This window comes from Chiloscyllium punctatum, chromosome 19 (genome assembly GCF_047496795.1).
Source record: "Chiloscyllium punctatum isolate Juve2018m chromosome 19, sChiPun1.3, whole genome shotgun sequence".
Taxonomy (NCBI): Eukaryota; Metazoa; Chordata; class Chondrichthyes; order Orectolobiformes; family Hemiscylliidae; genus Chiloscyllium; species Chiloscyllium punctatum.
In genome coordinates this window covers 59,574,524-59,598,735 of record NC_092757.1, presented here as the reverse complement: position 1 = coordinate 59,598,735, position 24,212 = coordinate 59,574,524, and the positions used below count along the sequence as shown (strand labels likewise).

The window sequence follows — 24,212 nt, the reverse complement described above, 5'->3', positions numbered from 1 at the left end:
TCGAATCAATGAGCATCACAGATGTACAGCACAGAAACAGACTCTTCAGTCTGACACAGATATCTTAAATTAATCTAGCCCCATTTGCTAACATTTGGCCCATATCCCTCTAAATCCTTCCTCTTCATATACGCATCCAGATGCCTTTTAAATGTTGCAATTGTACCAGCCTCCACCACTTCCTCTGGTAGTTCATTTCATGCATGCTCCACCCTCTGCATGGAAAGGTTGCCCTTGGGTCCCTTTTAAATCTTTCCCCTCTCACCTTACACTGTTGTCCTCTAATTTTGGATTCCCCTACCCTGGGAAAAAGACCTTGACTATTCACCCTATCCATGCCTTCATGATTTTATAAATCTTTATAAGGTCACCCCTCAGCCTCCAACACACTCAGGAAAATAGCCCCAGCCTATTCAGTCTCTCCCTATAGGTCAAAACCTCCAACCCTAACAACAGCCTTGTAAATCTTTTCAGAACCTTTTCAAGTTTAACAACATCTTTCCTTTGCAAGACCAAAATTGAACACAGTATTCCAACTGTGGTACAAGAGAAACAGAAATGTAAAATGTGTGTAAATTAAGATGAAAAAAGTAGAAAATGTCTCCCCTGACAGCAATGTAAACAAGACACAAACAAGGCTACAGGGGTAGGTGGGGGGGATATAAGGGAAAATGGGGGCTCTGTTTGAAGTAGTGGATTTCAATATTGAGTGCTAGAGACTGTAAAGTATCTCAGCAGATAATGAGATGTTGCTGCTTGAGCTTGTGTTAACATATTGCAGCAGGCTCAGGACAGAAATGTTTGCATGAGAAATACTTGCTTGAAATTACATTTTCCAGATGGAACATTTGGAAGGTTTTATAGAAGATTATATTGTGTGACATAATGCCATAAATTGCAAAGAATTAGCCTTAGTAAACATGGGTATTCACCCACCCAAGGCACCTATAATGGTTTAGAGACAGCTGTTGTGAAGAACTACAAATATTAACATTCATGGATCTTCCTGCCCACCGTGAAAAGGAAAATCATGTGGTTTTTATGAAGATGTCATTTCCACCACAAATATGGGCCAAATTTCAGCACTTTAGCTGCCATACTGATTTACTTGCAACAGGTAAAATAAGTGTAGGTACAGGAGTGCCAAGCAACTTTTCAGAGGTTGAAAGCTATCTTAATAAATAACTTTGTGTTGGTCATCCAAAATTTCAGTAGGCCTTCTTAGAAGTTATTAATGCTTGTGACTTGTAGATCAGTGCTGACCAGTTCGAAATGAGTTGGGCATTGTGAGACAAAGGGATACTTCTTTAAAAAGATAAATCGACACTCCAAGATATATTTCAAGGCAGAGAAAGGAAACCTACATTATTACCAGTTTTTAAACTCTACATGTCTGCCACAGAGATAGCAATTAGAATATTTCTCTTAAGATGCTGAAATACCTGAATATTTCTAGTATTTTCTGATTTTATTGACACTGCTCCAGTAAGGTGTTATCAGTGATTTTGGAGTACATCACTTCTCACAGATAATTTAATTTGCTCTTTCCAATTGTAAAACACTTTTTACTAGAATGATGGCTGTCAATCAGCCTGTAGCTGCAATGAAATTTAAACTTTATTATAAAACAATTTTTGTTACCAACAATCCTGTATTTTGTACAAATATCTGACTGGTCAGAATGAATTAAATTCCATGCTGAAGCGACAGAGCCTCAATAAAGACATTGTTTAATTATTCGCAGGTAGAAATTTAATTCCTTGATTTGCGGTACAAATAGATAGTCCCAGAGATGTATGTAGAACCTTGTTCAGCTTCACATTCAGCTATTGCTTTTTCCCAATGTTCTATTTCTTGCACTGTAATTCTTTCCCACAATCCATTTTGTTCCATTTCCTCTATGACAGCTTGTAGTTGTTTTTTGTAGAGTTGATTTGAGGTATTGCTTCGGGTGGTCATGCACACAAAGCCCCCTGAAGAACAGAAAACAAATTTAAAGGGCAGGACTTTTCACACCTGCAGGAGAGAAGCAAAGCTTGCAGTGTGAACTCAATTGGGAGACAGTCAAAATCTTCCTGTCAAGCTGAGCTTTAGTAATTATGTCCTTCAATCACAAAAGCAGGGTTGCCAGCAGCTGTTCAGAAACTTATTGACATGCATCAGCAGCTCACAAATCACTGCAATTAAGCTGACTGCCCAAAACAAGATTTGAAGGGTTCTGCTCCAACCTCTCTAAAACAAAGCCGATCATTATGAGTAGGAAGGTGTATCAGTTTGCTTTAACTATCCCAGACAATGTACTCCAACTCCGTGCAATTGTATGCTTGATCAAGAGTTGTTGTTCTGAAGCCACATAGGATACTGCTTTCCATGTTCCATGCAGGTTGGGAAGGAGATTAGGTGGGAAAGATAGCTAGCTGAAAAGATTTACCTCAGGCACAGTAGCGAAGACTGGCAAATCAAAAGCCAAAGAAGAACAGGACTATTGGCATCCAATTATAGCTTTAAGAATTTAAATAGTCTTTGTAGATCTCCTGAAACTGATAATACGATGGCACATATCAACCTTTTATTCCTCTGATCACCTTGCAGTTAATGAGGAACCAGAGACAATAGTTGCTGCAGCAACAGTTAGTGGCTGCAGTCCAGATTGCAGAGTCATTACATTGAGGAAAATCATGTAAAATACAGGTGAGAAGTGGCCCAAAACTGCATTTACATGCTTCAATGCAGATATCTACAACTGACAGACAGGCAAGGTCAAAATCTCTTCAATATGTCCCAGGGCCATTGCATTCTGCATCTGCCAGCCGCTAGCCACTCTAGTTGCCTTGAATGTAGCAGTGGCCTGCAATTTCTATGCAAGCTGATTATTGTAGGGAGCCACTGGAGACCACTGCAGAAAGTTGTGGGAAGTGACTGATGCTAAAGTATACCAAGTTATTCATTCCCCTTGGATGCAAAGAGTCGGGCAGCCACAGAAGTCTGCTTCACTGCTGTTCCAGGATTTCTACAGGTACAATCCATTGCAACCCATTTACATTTATCTTCTACAGAACCATTCAGGTTTCATAAAAGACCTGAAATTTTCTTACCTCGCTTGGTAACACGATGGAGTTCAGGAAGGATAGCAAATGGCACCTGCCCTCCACTTAATGCCCCAACAATCACAACAACATCATAACTGTCTGAAACAGAATTTAAAACATCAATTTAACATAAATTCAGATTAACAGCTGCAAAATCTAACCGTGTACTATTAAGCAAAAAAATTTCTTCCTTGTCTAGTTTCACAATACAAATTAAAGCAGGAGTGATAGATAGCTGATACAGAAAAAGGAGGGAAAGCTATGTGATGTAGTACTATTTATATACAATAGTTTTTCACATCTGCTTATGAATGGACGAGATTTTGTTGTGTAGTGGGAAGAGTCCCTACTTCTGAGCCAAAAGCACTGGATTGAAGATCCACTCCCGGATGTAAGTGAGATGGGACTGGACAAGTGGAGAAAAAAATGGAGTCAAGAGGAAGAAAGTTTCACGCAACAGAAACAGGCAGAAACAATGGGTCTGTTTGGGCAGTCTTGTTTGTGGATTTTGTGAAGAAGGTAGAAGTGGGCTGTATGGGAATAAGGATCTGTGTGCTTGGAGGATAAGGGGAGGAGATCCCTAGTTAAGATGAAATTAGTAATGGACCTGGACACAATAGCCTGATGATCGATGGTGGAAATCAGGTCCGGGGAGATAAGAGGAGGTGTCTGAGAACTGGCGCTCACTCTCCACAATGAAGAGGTCAGTACACCAGACACCAACAGAACCACCCTTACTGTCAGGCTTGATTACAAAGTCAGAGTTGAATTTGAGCATGGATGTAGTCAGTTCAGAGGGAGATAGATTCAAATTTTGGTTTTGAATAACCTTTACATTTGAGCTTAGATAGGATGCTGATATTGGCTATTTGATCACAGAGGCAACATATAGAGCAAAATTTAGCTCCACTTGATATTAAAATGGGCACAAAACAATTAGACCATTGATTTTTCAATTACATAGGTTAATGCTAAAGTCAAGTGAAACCCTCCAACTCTTTCCCTGAATTGACCAGAAATCAAATTGACGATTTTTTGAAATGTATGATTACTGAAAACAATCAAATCATTCTACTCTGCTTCATTCTTTGTAGCAAGAACAATAGAAATTGGAATCGGAACAGTTCACTTAATCCTTTGAGTCAGCTTCACCATAAGATCATGTTCCTTTAGCACTGCAAAATCTAGGCAATAATGGAATTAGAAAATTATATACTAAGCTTGTTCTTAGGAACATGGTCGAAGAACAAAATATTGCCAGTCGCAGATAAGTATATGTGGCTTTAGATTTTGTGTTACCTGAAGATGCTGGAAGCAACTCAGAATCCAGCACACATTTCTGAAGTGTTTGGTATATTGATTTGGACCGCGCTAATTCCAACATTTCTTGACTACCATCCACGCCATGAAAGTTATGAAAACCAAATCTTTGCAACTAGACAAAATAAGCCACATAAGCAATTAGTTATGACAGATTTGCTTTGAACTGAAAATCAGAAGCAACCAGAAGGAACATTTTGTAAAACTCTAAATATGTTGAGAGCTATAGTACTGCTTACAATTAACAACCTGTTTAGCAACGAGCCCAGTTCCGCAGGCAACATCCAAGACCAATGCCTTATCACGATCTTCATGAATTACTGCTGCTAGACTTTCTGCGACCATGACAGGAGCACGATAATCCAGAATCATCATATCCTGCAGCAGAAACAAATGAAAAAAAGGTTGTAATTACAACACTGTACAGATTCAGATGGAAGCCTTGGTCTTTCAGATTTCATCAAATCATCATTATGGCATTTTTAAAATTAGCAGAGTCTATCCTTCCTAACAAATGATTTCTACTGATTCCATTCTACGAATCCAAACAATTGTCCTTTATAACAGTGAAGCAAGGTTGTTTCTCAGATTTACTTTCTCTAATCTGCTATGCTTTTTATTTTACACAGAAGTCCACATAACTGTTCTTTCTCAACACAGAATGAGACTGCACCTGGAGTACCATGTTTGGTTTTAGTCTCATTACCAAAGAAAGAATACTCTTGCCTTAGCAGGAGTGCAAAAAACTTTCACAACTGACTTTTGGGATACAGGATAGTACTATGAAAGGCTGAGTAAATTATATCTATATAATCTGGAACATAGACATTAAGACATGATCTCATTAAAACATATACAAAGTTTTAATGGGCTTGTTAGGGCAGATACTAGGAAGATGCTTTTCCTGACTGGAGAATTGAAAGCTTAGAATAAAAGTCTCAAAACGTAAAGTTGACCATTTAGGAAAGAGATGAGGAGTAATTTCTTTACTCAAAAGGTTGTGAATCTTTGGAATTCTCAATCTTGGGTTCCCTTTGAGTATAATGGAATCAATGGATAATGGATAGTATGAAAATTGGAAGTGGAGGTAAGAGATTACCCTTGATCTTACTGACTTGAAAAGGGGGCTCAAGGAACTGCACGGCCAACTCCTGGCCCTTGTCCATACTTTTATGATTCCCTTTCTTGGTAAGTAACACTTGTCACTGTTACGTCACCTGTTCATAGAGTTCAGACCAACTGTCATAAAAGGACATCTTATCTTCAGTCGTGGACTCCTTATGAGCAGAGAGGACAGTTCTCTGTACATCTGTAAATGTTCTTTGATTGGCTGCCATTCTGAAGATAAAACAGAGAGGTTTTCAGAAACTGTTATTTCAATCGGCTTCCATGAACCATGCAGCAGTTTAATTAATACTAGGTTACGCATACACTATGAACAGAGTTGCATGGTGCCAAATGTGGATAAGTTTGCACTGAAAGTTGCTGAGTAACAGACCACACATTGTTGTCAAATCTCAGCAATTCATAAATTTCAAATAATCAGACTTAAGAACAGCATTTATTCCCTCTTGAAAAACAATCAAAATCTATTAAATGTCCACATGTTGACTTAAAAACACTAATGTCTCCAGAATAGTTCACATTTATATAAAATGAAATTAAATCAAGCAAATAGATAAATAGAAATAACATATGGAGAACATAGAATTTGCACTGCTGACCATACATAAATGCTGTGTATTTCAACATAAAGTCTGTTAATAACAAAATTACTTACTAAACAAAATCTTTGACATTTCAGAATTGCAGATATTGAGAAATTGTTCAAATCAGTTTCTTCTGTATTGCATTATGTGTAAAGTCAACTAAATGCAATTTGAAATAATCTGGATGGTCAAGCAGAATGACTGATAACATATTGTCGAAGATTTCATAACGAGAACAAGCAACACTGAAAAGAAGAGTGGTTGGAAAGCACAATGGATATATTAAAACAAGGATACTTATTTTGGAGAAGCAGCTCAACTCACCTCAGATGGCACTTCATTTGCACACAATTTTTTAAAATGTGAAAAATTTCATAGGCTATCCATAAGTTTTACAAAATAATTAAACAGACGACATATCTGTTAATTATTTGTAAACTCTGAGGAGGATCTCATTAAGAGTTCTCTTATCTAGTTAACAGTATACCTGAAAGTCAATGTAGTATGATTGGAAAAAAAAGCCATTCAGCTACAGTTTTATCCCTCTGTTTCCATTCTCAATATTCCCTGATTCTTTAACTACATGAGATACAAATTATTTGACTTGTCCCTATACCTTCATTCTTCAGCCATTTCCTACAACCTTGGGACGGAATTTAAGTTAACAACTGCTCCTTGGAATAAAAATTCATTATTGGGAATGTGAGCGTGTTGGCATCGCACCAGTAATAGTGAACCATTTTCTTGAACTGCTGAAATCCACACGACCTTGGGTCTGCCCACAGTGCTGTTAGACTTAGAATATCCTAAAATGTCACGGTAATAGAGTACGGAAGTGCAGGAGCACAGTGGAAAGTGATAGGGAGGGAGTTTCAGGGTTTTGAGTCAAAAAAAATAAAAGAACAATGTAGCTCTCAGTCAGGATGGCGTGAATCTTAAAAACAGCAAGTGATGGAGAAATTCAGCAGGTCCGGCAATACTTGCGCAGGGAGAAACAATTGACAATTCACATATAATACGACCTTCCTGTAGAACTGAAAGGAGTTGGAAATATGTTTTATGCTGTTGACAAAGGGCGAGAGGATGCAGGTGGAACAAGTAGCAAGGGTGCTGACAACAAAAAACAAAGGGAGTGTTAATGCTAATGGAGGAGGAAAGATAAAGATGAAGAACAGGTTTCAATGGCAGGTGTTAGTAGCAGAAAATAGGTCAGCTCTGAGAACAAACTCATGCAAACAAAACAATTGTGTGTGTACACACGCATACACGTGTGGGTTTGGGAAGAGGAAGTGGTGGTAAAAGATATCATTAAAATAGAGTAAAGTGTTCATGTTCTGAAGTTGCTCAACTCAGTGTTGAGTGCTGAAGGTTGTAAAGTGCCTAAGGGAAAAATGAGGTGCTGTTCCTCCAACATACATGGGCCTTCACTAGAATACTGCAGCAGGCCTATAACAGAAATGTTAGCGTCAGAGTGATACTTATTCCTGATGAAGGGCTTTTGCCCGAAACATCGATTTCGCTGTTCGTTGGAAGCTGCCTGAACTGCTGTGCTCTTCCAGCACCACTAATCCATCATGAAAACAGGCCCTTCAGCTCAAACTGGTCCATGCCAACCATGGCGCCCACTCAGCTAGTTCCAATTGCCCACATTTGGTCCATATCCCTCGAAACCCTTCCCATCAATGTACCAATTCAAATGTATTTTTAAATTTTGTTATTGTACCTGCCTTAAACACTTTTTCTGGTAGCCCATTCCATATAAGCACTACTCCACGTGTGAAGTTGCCCCTCTGGTCCTTCATAAATCTTTTCCCTCTCACCATAACCTATGCCCTTTAAGTCTTCTATTTCCACATCCCTGAGAAAAAGACCATATGCATTTATCCAATCTACGCCTCTCATGCTTTTATAGACCTCAATAAGGTCACCCCTCATTCTCTCACGTTCCAAGGAATAAAGTCCTATTCTGTCCAACCTCTCCTGCAAACTCATGCTTACTAGACCTAGCAACATCCTTGTAAACCTTCTTTTCACTCTTTTCCAGTTTAATTATGTCGTTCTTATAACAGAATGACCAAAACTGTACACAATACTCCAATACTCCAAATGCGGCCTCACTCCAAATGACTTGTACAACTGTAATATAATGCCCCAACTCTTATACCCAATGCCTCAATTGATGAAGGCCCGCATGCTAAATGCCGCCTTCGCCACATGGTCTATCTGTGACACTGCTTTCAAAGAACTATGTACTTGTACTCCTAGGTTCCTCTGTTCCACAGCACTGCTCAGGACCTTACCATTTACTGTATAAGTCCTACCTTGGTTTGACTCTCCAAAGTGCAACACCTTACACTTCTCTGTATTGAATTGCATTTGCCAATCCTCAGCCCAGTTCCCCATCTGATCAAGATCCCTCTGTAATTTTTGATAACCTTTCTCGCAAACAACAGTATCTCTTTATTTTGTATCATCTGCAAACTTGTTGTGGTTCTGTTCGCCGAGCTGGGAATTTATGTTGCAGATGTTTCGTCCTCTATCTAGGTGACATCCTCAGTGCAGCACTTCTATGATGTTTCCTCCGGCATTTATAATGATTTGTATCTGCCGCTTCTGGTTGTCAGTTCCAGCTGTCCGCTGCAGTGGCTGGTATATTGGGTCCAGGTCGATGTGCTTATTAATTGAATCTGTGGATGAGTGCCATGCCTCTAGGAATTCCCTGGCTGTTCTCTGTTTGGCTTGTCCTATAATAGTAGTGTTGTCCCAGTCGAACTCATGTTGCTTGTCATCTGAGTGTGTGGCTACTAAGGATAGCTGGTCATGTTGTTTCGTGGCTAGTTGGTGTTCATGGATGTGGATTGTTAGCTTTCTTCCTGTTTGTCCTATGTAGTGTTTTGTGCAGTCCTTGCATGGGATTTTGTACACTACATTGGTTTTGCTCAAGCTGGGTATCGGGTCCTTCTTTCTGACGAGGTGTTGTCTGAGAGTGGCTGTTGGTTTGTGTGCTGTTATGAGTCCTAGTGGTGGCAGTAGTCTGGCTGTCAGTTCAGAAATGTTTTTGATGTAAGGTAATGTGGCTAGTCCTTTGGGTTGTGGCATGTCCTCAGGCCGTTGTCTTTCCCTTAGGCATCTGTTGATGAAATTGCGAGGGTATCCGTTTTTGGCAAATACATTGTATAGGTGTTCTTCTTCCTCTTTTTGCAGTTCTGGTGTACTGCAGTGTGTTGTGGCCCTTTTGAACATCTGCAAACTTACTAATCGTGTCATGTACATTCACATTATTTATGTAAATAACAAAGTTCTCAGCACCTACCCTTGTGGCACACACTAGTCACATGACTCCAGTCTGAGAAAACAATCCTCTACCATTATCCTCTGTTTCCTACCACTGACCCAATTTTGAATCCAATTATTTTGCTCTCCCTGGATCGCACCTGACCTAATCTGCATGACTTGCCTGCTGAGGAGTGATGGACAAATGGACCAAGTTGCCATGAAAGGAACACTATCTGTGTAATGCTGATAAGGGAGAGGAGGGGAAAATATGTTTGATGTAGCAGCCAGTTGGAGGTGGAGAATTGACAAAGGATGGTCCTATGACCAGAGGCTGGTGGAACAGATGCGAAGGATGTTGATAGCAAAAAGCAAAGAGAGTGCGAATGCTAATGGAGGAGGAAAGATAAAGATGAAGAACAGGTTTCAATGGCAGGTGCTATTAGCAGAAACTAGGTCAGCTTTGAGAGCAAACCCATGCAAACAATAAGTGAGCATAAAGGAACACTTGATTTTCTGGAAGGGAGATTAAGGGTGAGAAGACCTGTGGAAAATGAATCAGTTACAGCCAAAAGTTTTGACAGCCATGATGGTGTCGGAATCCTCAGTTGATGAGAAAAAAAAAAGGACAGGTTGAAAGCAGCCTCATGAAAGGTGGGATCATCACATAAAGAAACTTGAAGAATGGAATTGAGTCTTTAAGAAAGCAAGGTACAATGAATTATAATTAACATAACAGTGGGAGTTGATGGGTTTGCAACAGATATCAATTATCAGTCTTTCCCCAGAAATGGGAACAAAGAGGTCAAGTAAGGGACTGCAAGAGTCAGATATGGACTAGGTGAAGGTGAGAGAAAGATGGAAATTGGAAGGAATATTGATTAAATTTATTATTCTGAACAACAAGAGGAAGAAGAATCAATGATGTCATGAATAGATTGGAGAAAAATGTGGGAAGGGACTGGAACAAGGAATGTTCCAACTTCACAAAGAGACAGGCATAACTGGAACCCATTTAGGTACTCCTAGCTATACTTTGACTTGGATAAAGTGAGACAAGGTAAAGAAGAAACTGTTCAAGGTGAGAATAACATCAGCCAGATAAAGAAGGGTGGTGGTAGTGGATGGGAACTGTTCTGGCCTCCTTGCAAGGGGAAAGAGCTTTCAGACTGTCTTGAAGGGAAAGGATGTGTCCAGCGGCTGTATGTCCATGATGAAGAGGAGGTGGCTGAAGCCAGGAAATTGGAAATTGTGGAACTGAAGTAAAGTGACAGAACAATCATGAATGCAAGTGGAAATAAACTGGACAATGGGAGAAGGAAATAGAGCCCTCTATGAAGAAATAAGTTCAGTGGGTGAGGTACAGCCTGAAATGATAGGTCTGCCAGGACAGTCCTGTTTGTGGATTTTGTAAAGAAGATAGAAGTCAGTTGTTTGGGTATCTATGAAGTGGGAAGCTGTGGAAGGAAGACTTCCAAAGGCCATGAGGCCAGGGACAGTGCTGGAAACAACAGCTCGATGTTGGGAGATGGCGTCTTGATCCAGGAGATAGGAGGAAGTAGCTGAGACTTGGTGCTCAGCTTCTGGAAAGTGGAGCTCAGCATATCAGATGACAACAGCACTAGCATTGTCAGTAGGTTTGGCGATAAGTTCGGGGTTAGACATGAGACAATGGAGTGCATTAAGTTCAGAGGGATTCACAGGTGAAATACGTTCCAAATGGATCCTGTGAATTGAGAGGCATGACTATTATGGGATATGTAGGGACGTTACTGCCAATATTCAAGATAACAATTAAATCAGGGTCTCCAATTGTGAAGGAGAGATCTTGCATTTGTAGTGCCAAACAAAATCAAAGTGCAAATAGAGGCTGCTCCTCAAATAGATTATACAAGATGAAATTTAACAACAGTCTTGATAGGAGTAGAACCAGAAGGCCACATGAAAGTTTTAGTGGCTGCCAGTAAAGAATAAATTGGCAGCAGAAGGAATTAGATAGTGGTCAGGAATTGTGTTTATTTTACAATACTGAATAGGAGACAATTATCTTTATTGCATAGATGGCTTTGAATGAAAAAAGGTTCAATTTGATTCACTCCACATAATATCAAGAAATGTTTGGAAAAGATATGAGCCCACACAAGAGTTCAACAATAGTACTAAAGATTGCGTTCCAGAACTTGTTGCTCTCCTAGTCAAGCTCTTCCAGTATCCTCAGATACTGAAGCAGTTCATGTTCAAATGTAACAAGATCTGGACAATATCCAGGCTTGGGCTGACAAGTGGCAAGTAACATTTGCACCACACAAATGCCATGCAATGACCATCTCCAATAAGAAATAATCTAATATAATTATGATTGTGGTTCACTAGAAACATAAATAGAAAACAAGGTAGAGAGAGGGTAAACAGGAATACTTTCCTGTGTGTCATCTCACCCACATAGTTGATATTTGACTGCCTCTCCTGGCTCCTGTTCTGGATCACCTGATCTGCTCTCTTAAAAAAGGGGAACAGCACACAATTATAATACCCTCTGCTCTTTATTTCCATACTCCCCTTATCTATATACAGAGGAACCTAGATTATCTGAAGGACACAGGCAGGGAGTATTTCGTTTGGTTAATCGAATGCTGGATAACAGTTTAGCTAAGACCTTGGGATCTTGCTGGATAATCCGATATTTGGATAATCAACCCTTCTATTGTTACATTGACATGATCAGTCTCTCGGGGGATGGCAATCCTTCAAAGACACAGTCTCCTCACCTCAGGAACCTTTTCTAATGTAGTCTCCCAGGCTTCCATAAGCTCCTGCTGTTCTGCAGGCATACCCCTTGCTGATTGGTTGCTGTTGCCTTGTGACACTGCTGTTGTCTCCTCCCTGGGTACGGCCAATCCTGGCTAAGAGACACATTACTTAATTGACACTAGTGGTCCCATCTGGACTGGTACAGTATTCAGAGTAACATCCTTCTACTGGTGAGGTCCAGCGGCCGGCTGGTCCTTGTCTCTCCAGACCAATTTATCCTTAGCCTGTATCGTATATGGCAACAGTTCTTATTGAGCCGCCACCACCCCTGGGAACCATTTTTTCCCAGATGTGGTCTGTTGGCAGCACAAAATGCCTGCCGCAAAAGGAAATAGTTGAACTTCTTAACACAGAATACAATGCCCAATCCTCCCTTTCCACTTGGGCACGCTTCTCCTCTGCCATGGTTAGTGACACGATGCAAATGTAATACACTGCTCATCTCCATTCAGCAAGATGTGTGACAGTACAGCGCCAACCCCATAAAGTGAGGTGATGCAACTTTGGGTTGAAATAAGTCAACACTTCCAACCTTGTTTAGGGCTTGCTTCACCTCCCAGTAAGCCTCCTCACGTTCCTGGGCCCATTTCCACAGTCAGCCTTTTCCCAGCGAATCATGCAGGTGATTTTGCATTGTTGCCAGATCAGACAAGAACTTGCCATAGTTTTTGAGAGTTGTGAATTTCTATTGCAGCTGAGAAATGTTCTCTAGTCTAGGGGCCATTGCAATAACCTCCATCTTCGAGAGCCTTTTGTAGTCTCTCACCATTAACTACATGGCCCAGGTACTATATGGGGTCTTTAAAATACTTGGACTTCTCCCATTTCACTTGCAGACTGTGCTTTTGCAACCTTTTTTAAAAGGTTTTTTTTCCTCGGCTTTTCAAATGCCCCTCTTCAGAGGATTCAGGAACTAGAATATTATCCAGATAATACTGGACACCTGGCAATCACTCAAAATTTGGTCCTAATTCTCTGCAATAGCTGATGTGACACAAAAATGCAGTTGCTTGTAGCAGAACAGTCCCAGGTGTATCACTTACATCAGTAGCAGCTAGGATTCCTTAACCCCCATCTACAAGTAGGCCTGCGACAGATCCATTTTTGAGAATTCTTCTCCCCTCAGCCAGTCTACTGAACAGATCCTCAATATGTGGAAGTGGGTATTAATCCACACACAGGGCTGGGCTAGGTTGACTGTGACCTTAATGTCACCCATAAATCCTCACTACGTTGTTTTTAAAGCAGAAACAATTGGAGTAGTTACAGTTTCTGATGCTCCCAGGTTCACCAGCTATTCCAATTCTGCCTCCACTTTAGGTCAATGAACAGTACTGAATATGCTTTAAACTCCTTGAAAGGAGCCTCCCACTTCAACTGATGTTTAATTTCGATTTCTTTCATAACCCCCTGGGTGGGTTTCCTTTATACATTCTTATAAAAACTCTTACAAACTTGTTTGTGAGTCCACTAGTCTATTAACCATGCTCCAATTTAACTTTAACTTCGGTAACTAGGTGCATCCAAATAACACAGGTTAGTCGGCATTCACTACATATTGTTACAACATAGAGGTTGAACCCCTCTGTTAGTTAAAACCAAAACACCCAGAAAAGCTTGCCTCACCTTGTGATCTGTTAAAATATGAGTGACGGAAAATTCCTAAATTCCACTATTCAAAAGAAAAATAATTTATTTTCTTAACTCTGATAGAAAACATTGAACAACAATTATTCACAAATCCAAGCCTCCCTTTTCTTAACTACTTATTATCTGACACCAACTCAACAAAAATATATGTTTTTCCAATGACCCTTTTATTAAACATTACATTAAGTTAATCTCAAGACCACACAGTCTCTGTCTTCTCTGCTGTCTTCAATCTTTTAGCTGCTGATTTCCCTAGGTCATCATTTGTTTTTTTTTTTAAAAACTGCGAGTAGGCTTTACATGAAAAACTACCTTTGAAAAAGAGTGCTTTCTAATTTCTTTGAGAGCAAAATGTTCAATGGCAGTTAGCTCCAGCTTTACTGCAGTTGCTCTTCCTCTAATTTTCAAAATACCCTGCATGATGCATTAACTTTATGATTTGACTGGTTTCCAGGTGTCAAAACAAAAAAATTAAAATTTCATTGGCTTTCTGGTATCCTGGGCATAATTTAAATTAATTGGCTAAATTCGAATTGTCGTCAAAACAACAACCAAAACTCAGGCATCCATTTAAAAGCCAATTGTTAGATTTGGAACAGCCTGCCTTTAGCTGGCAGCTGCGGCTGTACTTTAAATTCAGAAAAGCACATTCTATCTTAAAATGACTGTAGATGCTTTTGACTTCGTAACACCTTCCTACTTAAGGAAAAAATGAGCCATCATAATGAAAAGATGGCTTTTTTTTCTCTAATTATTAATACCATGAAATATGTATGTCACTAACCCAAGTTATACCTTTCATATTAATTCTGCACACATGGGTAATGTTGGAATCAGTCAAATCTTATCTCTACTTGTTCCTTTAAACCCATTTGCCATCACATTTTTACAACCCACAACATGTACAACTTATAAATTAAACATCTGTAACATAAGACTCCAACAAAATATTTTTGTCTTAAAATCTTTCCAAAAATGTAAGAGGATTATAGTCCGTGTACACAACCCTCTCCAACACATTGTTTGCCACATAAAATGTTGGAAGGCCAGTATCAAACTCAATAATTCTTTGTTGACGGTAGAGTATTTTCTCTGCTGGACATTGAGCTTTTTTTTTGAAAAGTAGCCAATTGGCTGTTCAATTCCATCATCACCTTCCTCTATCAGTACAGCTCCAATTCCTATAACCGCTAGCATTGATTGCAACTTTAAAATTTGGTGTAGCTAAAATTGGTGCGGTGATTAACACAGTTTTTAAATGTTCAAGTGCCTCCTGGCATTGTTCTGTCCACTGAAATTTTGTGTTTTTCTTTCGTAAATCTGTCAGCGTTTGGAGCAGACTTCTGGTAGAATCTGCTCAGTCCCAAAAATTGAAGCACCACTTTCTTCGAGGATGGTTGTCGAAATTCCTTGATGGCCTTTGTCTTCCACATCTAATGTTATGCCCCAAGAACATCACTTATGCCTTTGCGAAGTCTGTTTTCTTTATTACCAGTTTTCCTTATCATAATTGTTAAGAGGTCTGTCAACTGTTCCGTGAGATCTTTTCATGACTCGCTAAAGATCACTACATCATCCAGATTAACTGCACAAATTGCTAATCTAGCCACAACTCTGTTCATGAGTCTTTGGAATGTGGCTGATGCGCTCTTCATTCCATAGCACATCACTTTGAATTGATATAGCCTATTTGGGATTACAAATGCAGAAACGTCTTTCGCTTTCTCTGATAATCATGCAGTAAGGCCAACTTTGCGATGTATGTGGCTTGTCCAAGTTTCTCCAGTCTTCCAACCTTTATGTTGGATAGGAGTCTGATTTAGTTATGGTGTTGACCTTCCAAAGAAAATCATTGAGCCCTGTCAGGTTTGGGAACTAACACGATTGGTGAACTCCATTCACTCTGACTCAATTCGATGTCTTCGTTGAGCATAGCATTCACTTCCTTCTAGACCTGTGCAGATTCGAGAGAATTAAGCCTGTAGGGGTGATGTTTTATCAGAACAGTATTCCCTAATTCCACCTCAAGCACAACAGTACTGGTCTTCCCCATTCTTTTCCTGCATATGTCCTCATACTGCTGCAACAAACCTTTCAATTCGGTTCTTTGGTCCTGAGATAGATAGGTCATTATCCTATCCAATTTCTCAAGGACTTTTGTTGTTTAAATGAATTTTGAGGCAATCAAAATCCACACCCATCTGGATTTGATTCTTCACTCAGAGGCAGTAAGTAACACCTGTTTCTCCAGTTCAGTCTCTTTTATAGTAACATTTCAACTTATTCACATGACATACCTGATACAGTTTTTTTCCTACCTGGCATCTTTACTAGACAGCTTACCTGACTCAACTTTTTCTCAATTTGATAGGAACCACTAAATCGTCTACCACTGGTAACAATACTAATAACTCAGCCCCACAGGAAAACATCCGAATTTTAGAGGTTTTATCTGCCACCTGCTCCATTCTGTGCTGTGCCCTCTTCAGGTGCTGTTTAGCTAATTCACCTACCTGGTTTAATCTCTCCCTCACCCTCAGATACATAATCCAAGTGTGAGATCTCCAACTTCGGTCCGGTCAATTTATCTTTAATAAATTTCAAAGGCGCTCTCACTTCATTAACAAATATTAACTCAAAGGGAGTAAAGTGAGTACATTTGTTTGGGGCATGTCTAATGGCAAACAAGATGAATGGGATCCCTTTATCCCAATCATTCGGGTAATCCTGACGTATGCTCTTAACATGGTCTTCATAGTCTGATGCCATTTTTCCAAGGCTCCCTGGGATTCAGGATGGTATGCATTTGATTTAAAGTGCAGTATGCCTAAGCTTTCCATGACTTCCTTAAACAGCCTAGTAAAATTAGACCCTTGGTCAGAATGAATCTCCCTGGGTAGCCCATACCATCTCCCTGGTAAATAAAGCTACCAGTTCCTCCACCATTCTTTTTTGCCTTATCATCCATAATGGAATTGCCTCCAGAAACCTGGTAGACACATCCATTATGGTTAGCAAATATTGGTTTCCATTTTTAATTTTAAGGAGGGGACCTACACAATCAATAATTTCCCGCATTTAAAGAACCTTTCATGTGGGTTTTAGCAACAAAGGTGCTGGTTTTATTACTGCCTGTGGCTTGCCTATCATTTGGCACATGATATGTATAGCAAAATTTAATCACATCCTTATACAGCCCAGGCCAATAGGAGTGTTCTTGTACCTTAGCCTGCGTCATCCTCACACCTAGATAACCTCCTAATAGTAATTCACTTTCTACCGGTGAAACTTCTTGTCTGTAATGCTACCAGCAACACAATCTGGTGCACTTCCCGCCTATTCTCCTCTGCACTAACCTGTCGTGGCCTCCATTTTTGTCTTAGGATTCTATCCTTAAGATAATAACCCTCAGCAATGCATTCTGATTCCTTTTCTGGGTATGAATTAATATATACATCTTCTATTGGCTCATCTTTCTATTGTAAGTCCATTAGCCTTTCAGGACTAAACATCTCCGCCTGACCCCTCCACCTGTTCAGGATTTTCATGCACCATTACGTCAAATAGCATGTTAGCCTAAACTCCTTTGTCTTTCTCTTCTTGTTCTAATTTATGACAGTGGGATTTTGTTACTGAACATTCTGGAAAAATTCCAGGGTATTTTTCTTTTACTGCCTCAGTTCCCTGATTTTCCTTGGCTTCTCCACCAAAAGGGATGTCACTCCCACCTTGAATCCTGCCAGGTCGTTCCCAAGAACAAACTGTATCCCAGGAACTGACATGCTGTCAATCACTCCCATGGTTACTTCCCCAGTCTTGGTTTCGCTCTCCCATCTGATCTTAGATAGGGGAATGCCAATTTTCTGTCCATCTATTTCACAAATTATCACCCTCTCGAGTAACAGTCTGAAAGAATGCTGATATTTTCATCTCTATTAAAGCTTGACCAGATCCTGTAGCTCTTAAAATTGTAACTTCTTTCCTTTCTCCTGTTCTTGCTGAGTAAACTTTACCCACAGAGGTGAGGGCTTTATAGAGATCGGGCACTAACTCAATACTCAGCCCCTGCCGAGGCTGTGCACTCTCTTGCAGCTCCTCAACTTTGCCTGAGGGTTCCTTTAGTACTTTCACTAATCCCACTGGCTTAACCTCTTTTACCACGTCTTTTCCCACAGTGCCTTTTTTCAACAATGACTTAACGTGTCCCACCAAATGCATGAAGGAAGCTTTTGAAATAAAAAAAAGCTTTCGTGGCCCAAATAATGCTTCAAGGTTCCCCATGGGAGACCGATTAGCAAGTTTAGATCTCATGGAATACAGGGAGAACTAGCCATTTTGATACAGAACTGGCTCAAAGACAGAGGGTGGTGGTGGAGAGTTGTTTTTCAGACTGGAGGCCTGTGACCAGTGGAGTGCCACAAGGATCGGTGCTGGGCCCTCTACTTTTTGTCATTTACATAAATGATTTGGATGCGAGCATAAGAGGTACAGTTAGTAAGTTTGCAGATGACACCAAAATTGGAGGTGTAGAGGACAGCAAAGAGGGTTACCTCAGATTACAACAGGATCTGGACCAGATGGGCCAATGGGCTGAGAAGTGGCAGATGGAGCTTAATTCAGATAAATGAGAGGTGCTGCATTTTGGGAAAGCAAATCTTAGCAGGACTTATACACTTAATGGTAAGGTCCTAGGGAGTGTTGCTGAACAAAGAGACCTTGGAGTGCAGGTTGACAGCTCCTTGAAAGTGGAGTCACAGGTAGATAGGATAATGAAGAAGGCGTTTGGTATGCTTTCCTTTATTGGTCAAAGTACTGAGTACAGGAGTTGGGACGTCATGTTGCGGCTATACAGGACATTGGTTAGGCCACTGTTGGAATATGGCATGCAATTCTGGTCTCCTTCCTATCGGAAAAATGTTGTGAAACTTGAAAGGGTTGAGAAACGATTTACAAGGATGTTACCAGGGTTGGAGGATTGGAGCTACAGGGAGAGGCTGAAAAGGCTGGGGCTGTTTTCCCTGGAGCGTTGGAGGCTGAGGGGTGACCTTATAGAGATTTACAAAATTATGAGGAGCATGGATAGGATAAATAGACAAAGTCTTTTCCCTGGGGTCGGGGAGTCCAGAATTAGAGGGCATAGGTTCAGGGTAAGAGGGAAAAGATATAAAAGAGACCTCAGGGGCAACCTTTTCCACACAGAGGGTGGTATGTGTGTGGAATGAGCTGCCAGAGGATGTGGTGGAGGCTGATACAATTGCAACATTTAAGAGGCATTTGGATGGGTTTGTGAATAGGAAGGGTTTGGAGGGATATGGGCCGGATGCTGGCAGGTGGGACTAGATTGGGTTGGGATATCTGGTCGGCATGGACAGGTTGGACCGAAGGGTCTGTTTCCATGCTGTACATCTCTATGACTAAGTGGAATCTACTTCATTGCAAGTAGACTGCATTCAACTAAAAGCAGAATCGACAATGTTTGATCAGCACAAAAATTGAAAACCTTTAGACATTTTCATCATGCACCTGATGATTTAAGAGATGTTTCAGAGATATGTAATAGAACTGCTTAACAGGATGATTAAAATATCTGCCAATCATAACATCTTTAGTCAGGCTTCGGAACATTTCAAATATACTGCTTCAGAAATTGAGCAGAATAGCTTGACAAATTTTGATTCAGCAATCCTACTCCAAGATTACTACGCTTTCACAGTTGCTCATGCTAGGCCATCACACACAAAAGAAGTTTTGAAGTTTGAATAGTCTTCTGAATTGGTTAAAGATTCACTCAAGAACAAATACCATATGGATATATACTGGGTGAAATACAATATTTCCCTGCTCTGTAACAAATTGTTTCCCCCACACATCCACTGATTTACAGAAGTTCTCTTTTGCTTCCACACTCGGCCCTCCCCCTCTCTATAATAAGTCTTTTCTACTATCCCTTGCTCTGTCATTGGTCTCATTCCACCCCACCTTCCCCCACTCTGCAATGGGCCTGCTCCCTCTCCTTCTCTATAATGGGCCTGTTCATTTCTTCCCCCTCCAGTTATTATCCCCACTGTTCTGTTATGGTCTCTCCTCCCCTACGCTGTTATGGGCCACCCTCTTGCCCCACACATCCTGTTGTGGGCTATCCCTCTCCTGTGTTGTTATGGACATCCTCTTCCCGTCCCCCAACCTCACTCTGTAATGGTACTCACACCCTCTGTTATGGGCCCACTATTACCCCCCCATCCCCCCCCAACATTATGGCCGCACCCTCTTATGGCCCACCTTTCTCCCACTCTGTAATGCCCCCTGACACCCCCCCCTCCCCTGTTATTGAAGGCCCTCCCCTTCCACATTCTGTAATGGGGCCCCTTTCTCCCCACTCCCACTCTATAATGGCCCTGCCCCTGCATGTAATGGTCCCCTTCTTCCTCCTCCTACTCTGTAATGCAGCCCACCTGCTCAGTTATGGGCCCCTCTGCCTCCCTTCTTCCAGCTCTATAATGAGCCCCCTCTTTCCCACTCCCTCTGCTCTGTCGTCATGGTTTCCCCCCCTCCCTACCCACTCTATTACAGCCCCTCACCCGCACTTACAGGACCCCTTCCATTCTGGGCCCACCCTCCTCACCCACACCGTTATGGTGCCCAACTGGCTGTTATGGATCCACCCTGCTCCCAGGCTGTTACAGGGCCCCTACCCTGTCCCACAATGTTACGAGCCCTCCTCACTCTGTTTTGCCCCTCCCCATGCTGATTCCCCACCTCTGTTATAGGCAACCCCCAGATACTATCTCCCCCCTCCACAACACTCTTTTGTTTCGGCTCTTCCTCTGTTATTCACAGGAGATGACCGGAGGATTGGAAAGAGAAGTTGTTCAGAGTGAGGACCAGTTCAGTCAGTCGAAGGAGGGTGTCAGTGGAAAGGTACTGATTGGTACTCTTCGTAGGATATGTGGAACAGTCCATCTTCCGCAGCTACATTGGCACCACCCCCCACCTTTTCCTCCGCTACATTGATGACTGTATCGGCACTGCCTCGTGCTCCCACGAGGAGGTTGAACAGTTCATCCACTTTACCAACACCTTCCACCCCAACCACAAATTTACCTAGACCGTTTCAGACTCCTCCCTCCCCTTCCTAGACCTCTCCATTTCAATCTCGGACGACCGAATCAACACGGACATTTACTATAAACCGACCCCCTCCCACCCTGCCCCCTGTAAAAACGCCATTCCATATTCCCAATTCCTTCGTCTCCACCGCACCTACTCCCAGGAGGACCAGTTCCAATACCGAACAACCCAGATGGCCTCCTTCTTCAAAGACCGCAATTTCCCCCCAGATGTGATCGACGATGCTCTCCACCGCATCTCCTCCACTTCCCGCTCCTCCGCCCTTGAGCCCCGCCTCTCCAATTGCCACCAGGACAGAACCTCACTGGTCCTCACCTACCATCCCACCCACCTCCATATACATCGTATCATCCGTCGTCATTTCCGCCACCTACAAATGGACCCCACCACCAGGGATATATCTCCCTCCCCTAAAGGGCCATTTCCCTTCAAAAAGACCACTCCCTCGTCAGGTCCACACCCCCCACCAACCCAACCTCCGCTCCCGGCACCTTCCCCTGCAACCGCAAGAAATGCGAAATGCGCCCACACCTCCCCCCTTACTTCCCTCCAAGGCCCCAAGGGATCCTTCCATATCCGCCACAAATTCACCTGCACCTCCACACACATCATTTGCTGCATCCGCTGCACCCGACGTGGCCTCCTCTATATTGGGGAGATTTGTCGCACACTTGCGGAACGTTTCAGAGAACACCTCTGGGACACCCGGACCAACCAACCCAACCACCCCATGGCTCAACACTTCAACTCCCCCTCCCACTCCACCAAGGACACGCAGGTCCTTGGACTCCTCCGTCACCAGACCGTAGCAACATGACAGCTGGAGGAACAGCGCCTCACCTTCCGCCTAGGAACCCTCCAACCACAAGGGATGAACTCAGATTTCTCCAGTTTCCTCATTTCCCCTCCCCCCCACCTTGTCTCAGTCCCAACCCTCGAACTCAGCACCACCTTCCTAACCTGCAATCTTCTTCTTCCTGACCTCTCCACCCCCCCCCCCCAATCATCCTCACCTTAACCTCCTTCCACCTATCGCATTTCCAACACCCCTCCCACAAGTCCCTCCTCCCTACCTTTTATCTTAGCCTGCTTGGCACACTCTCCTCATTCCTGAAGAAGGGCTCCTGCCGGAAATGTCGATTATCCTGCTCCTTGGATGCTGCCTAACCTGCTGTGATTTTCCAGCAACACATTTTCAGCTGTTATTCACACCCCACTACTGTGTAAAGGGGCCACTCTCCCCCACCTCCTGCTCTGAAATGCTCATCCACTCTAATGGTCCCACTCTTCAGCCTCTCCTATTCTGTAAAGGTACCCCCTCTGCTCCCACTCTTATGACCAACCCCTCTGTTATGCCACCACCCCCCCCCCCATAACGGGGACCCTTATCATCCCCCATCACCCCTGTTCTACAATCTCCTCCCACTCCATAATATACTGCCTCTCCTGCTATGTAATGGGGCCCCTCTTTGCCCCTTCCCCCACTCTGTTACAGCCCCCACCCAGCTCTATTACAGGCCCACCTCATTCCAACGCTATTACAGGGTCCCTGCCCCCGTTCTGCTTTGTTACAGCCATCACCCCCCCCCACAAAGTTTGTTACCAACCCTCCCCATTCTGTTAGTGATCCCCACCCTCTCACTGCCACTGTTACAATTTTCCCCACTCTCTCCCCCACTGTTAGAGGGAGCCACGCCCCCTGTCCTTTTCTGTAATGGGCCCCCTCTTCACCCCACCTGTAATGGGCTGCTCCCTCTTTAACCCTCCGTCTGTGTTCTGGATCTCTTCCCCCCCCCCCATCCCGCTCTGTGTGGGAGTGGGGTCGGTGCACGCACCCTTACATGGTCCTCCCCTTTGCCCCTCCTCGCCTGCTTTTTATGGGCCGCATTCCCGCCCCCACAACATTTCGGGACCCCCTACTTCGCGCGCTCACCCTGTTAAGGCCACGCACGCGCATCTCCGTTACAGGGTTACCCCTCCCCCCGGCTCCGTACTGCGTGTCTTTCTTGCACGACCGTTGGTCGCGCGCTCCCTGTTGAATTCTGACGACGAGGCGCGAGTCTAACTGGCATTATGTAGTTCCGGCAAAGTCCAACATGAGCGTCTTTAGTGCTACAGTATTCTATCATTATGAAAAACCCGACCCCTCAGCAAATCATTAACAATGTAAAAATTACCAGTTTGCTTTCTGAGCAACGTCAGCTTCAAAATAACGTGCGGGTGGCGGCATCTAGACATTATACCACTGTCAATTCTACAGATTTTAAAATTGCGCCTAATGATATAATTTGCCGTGCAATCGCTCTCAACATACAACTATCTGGAAAATGTTCTTAAAATGTCAATTTCAAAAAAAAAAATCCCCAGTCTCTCAGCACCGTTTTAGAAGCGCATTTTTTTCCCCTGAAGAAAGTGTCACTGGGTAGCGTAGACTGAGTCACAAGCGGAGAGAGTGGCTCTTGGAATCAAGATTCAGACAATCTGGAAAACAGATGCACTAAAGAAAAGCATTCGAGAATTAGAATCGTTCCTGACACCAAAATCTTTGGCTGGCTGCCAAAGTCAAACAGAATGTTTGAAGCAAACTTTATGATTACCTGTGTAGACCAAGTGAAAAAGTTACTCAACATGGATTTATAAGATGTCGCCTGCAAATCAATTGAAGGAAACGGTAATGTGAGTGTATTTGGAAAGTCACGTGACATGGTTTTACATATTTTAATAAGTTTCTCATTAAGGTGTGCCCAAAAACCTGAAAGGTGTTTCACGTAATATATTTCAATGGCTTCTACTTTGAAAGTGAAAGCAACCTGTAGCAGAGGTCAAAAACGAAAAACAGAACTTGTTGGAAAAGCTCAGCAGGTCTGGCAGCATCTGTGATGAGAAATCAAAGTTAACGTTTCGGGTCCGGTAACCTTTCCTCAGAACGTGTAAATGGTCACAGAACCCGAAACGTTAACTTTGATTTCTCTGAACAGTTGCTGCCAGATCTGCTGAGTTTTTCCTAGCAACTTCTGTTCTTATTTCTGATTTACAGCATCTGCAGTCCTTTCGGTTTTTGTACAACAGAGGTCACATGACTATGAAATGGCACAAGTGAATTTCTTCAAGCTACGCCCTTTTCGTTAAAAATTGCAATCATTTGTAGTTGTAAGTTATTCTACATATGGGGAACAGATAATTATCATTCCCAAAGAAAAAATGTTTGTTGGTTCTAGTTTATCCCACTTTC

General features: G+C 42.3%; 1 protein-coding gene across 6 annotated transcripts; it reads right to left on the bottom strand.

Annotated features, from left to right (window-relative positions):
• Window positions 1-1,599: 1,599 nt before the first annotated feature.
• mettl27 (methyltransferase like 27) lies at window positions 1,600-23,650 on the bottom strand. 6 transcript variants are annotated; one of them, XM_072589487.1, is made up of 6 exons: window positions 23,578-23,650; window positions 5,627-5,747; window positions 4,659-4,787; window positions 4,389-4,524; window positions 3,096-3,188; window positions 1,600-1,973 (listed from the first exon to the last, which is right to left on the bottom strand). In XM_072589487.1, the coding sequence occupies exons 2-6, from the start codon at window positions 5,744-5,746 to the stop codon at window positions 1,753-1,755; spliced, it is 699 nt and encodes a 232-aa protein (XP_072445588.1). In that variant the 5' UTR covers window position 5,747; window positions 23,578-23,650; the 3' UTR covers window positions 1,600-1,752. The 6 variants fall into 6 exon arrangements, with proteins under 6 accessions (XP_072445588.1, XP_072445590.1, XP_072445587.1 ...); XM_072589489.1 differs by lacking the exon at window positions 23,578-23,650 and adding an exon at window positions 23,158-23,179; XM_072589486.1 differs by lacking the exon at window positions 23,578-23,650 and adding an exon at window positions 22,054-22,414.
• Between the last annotated feature and the right edge of the window lie 562 nt (window positions 23,651-24,212).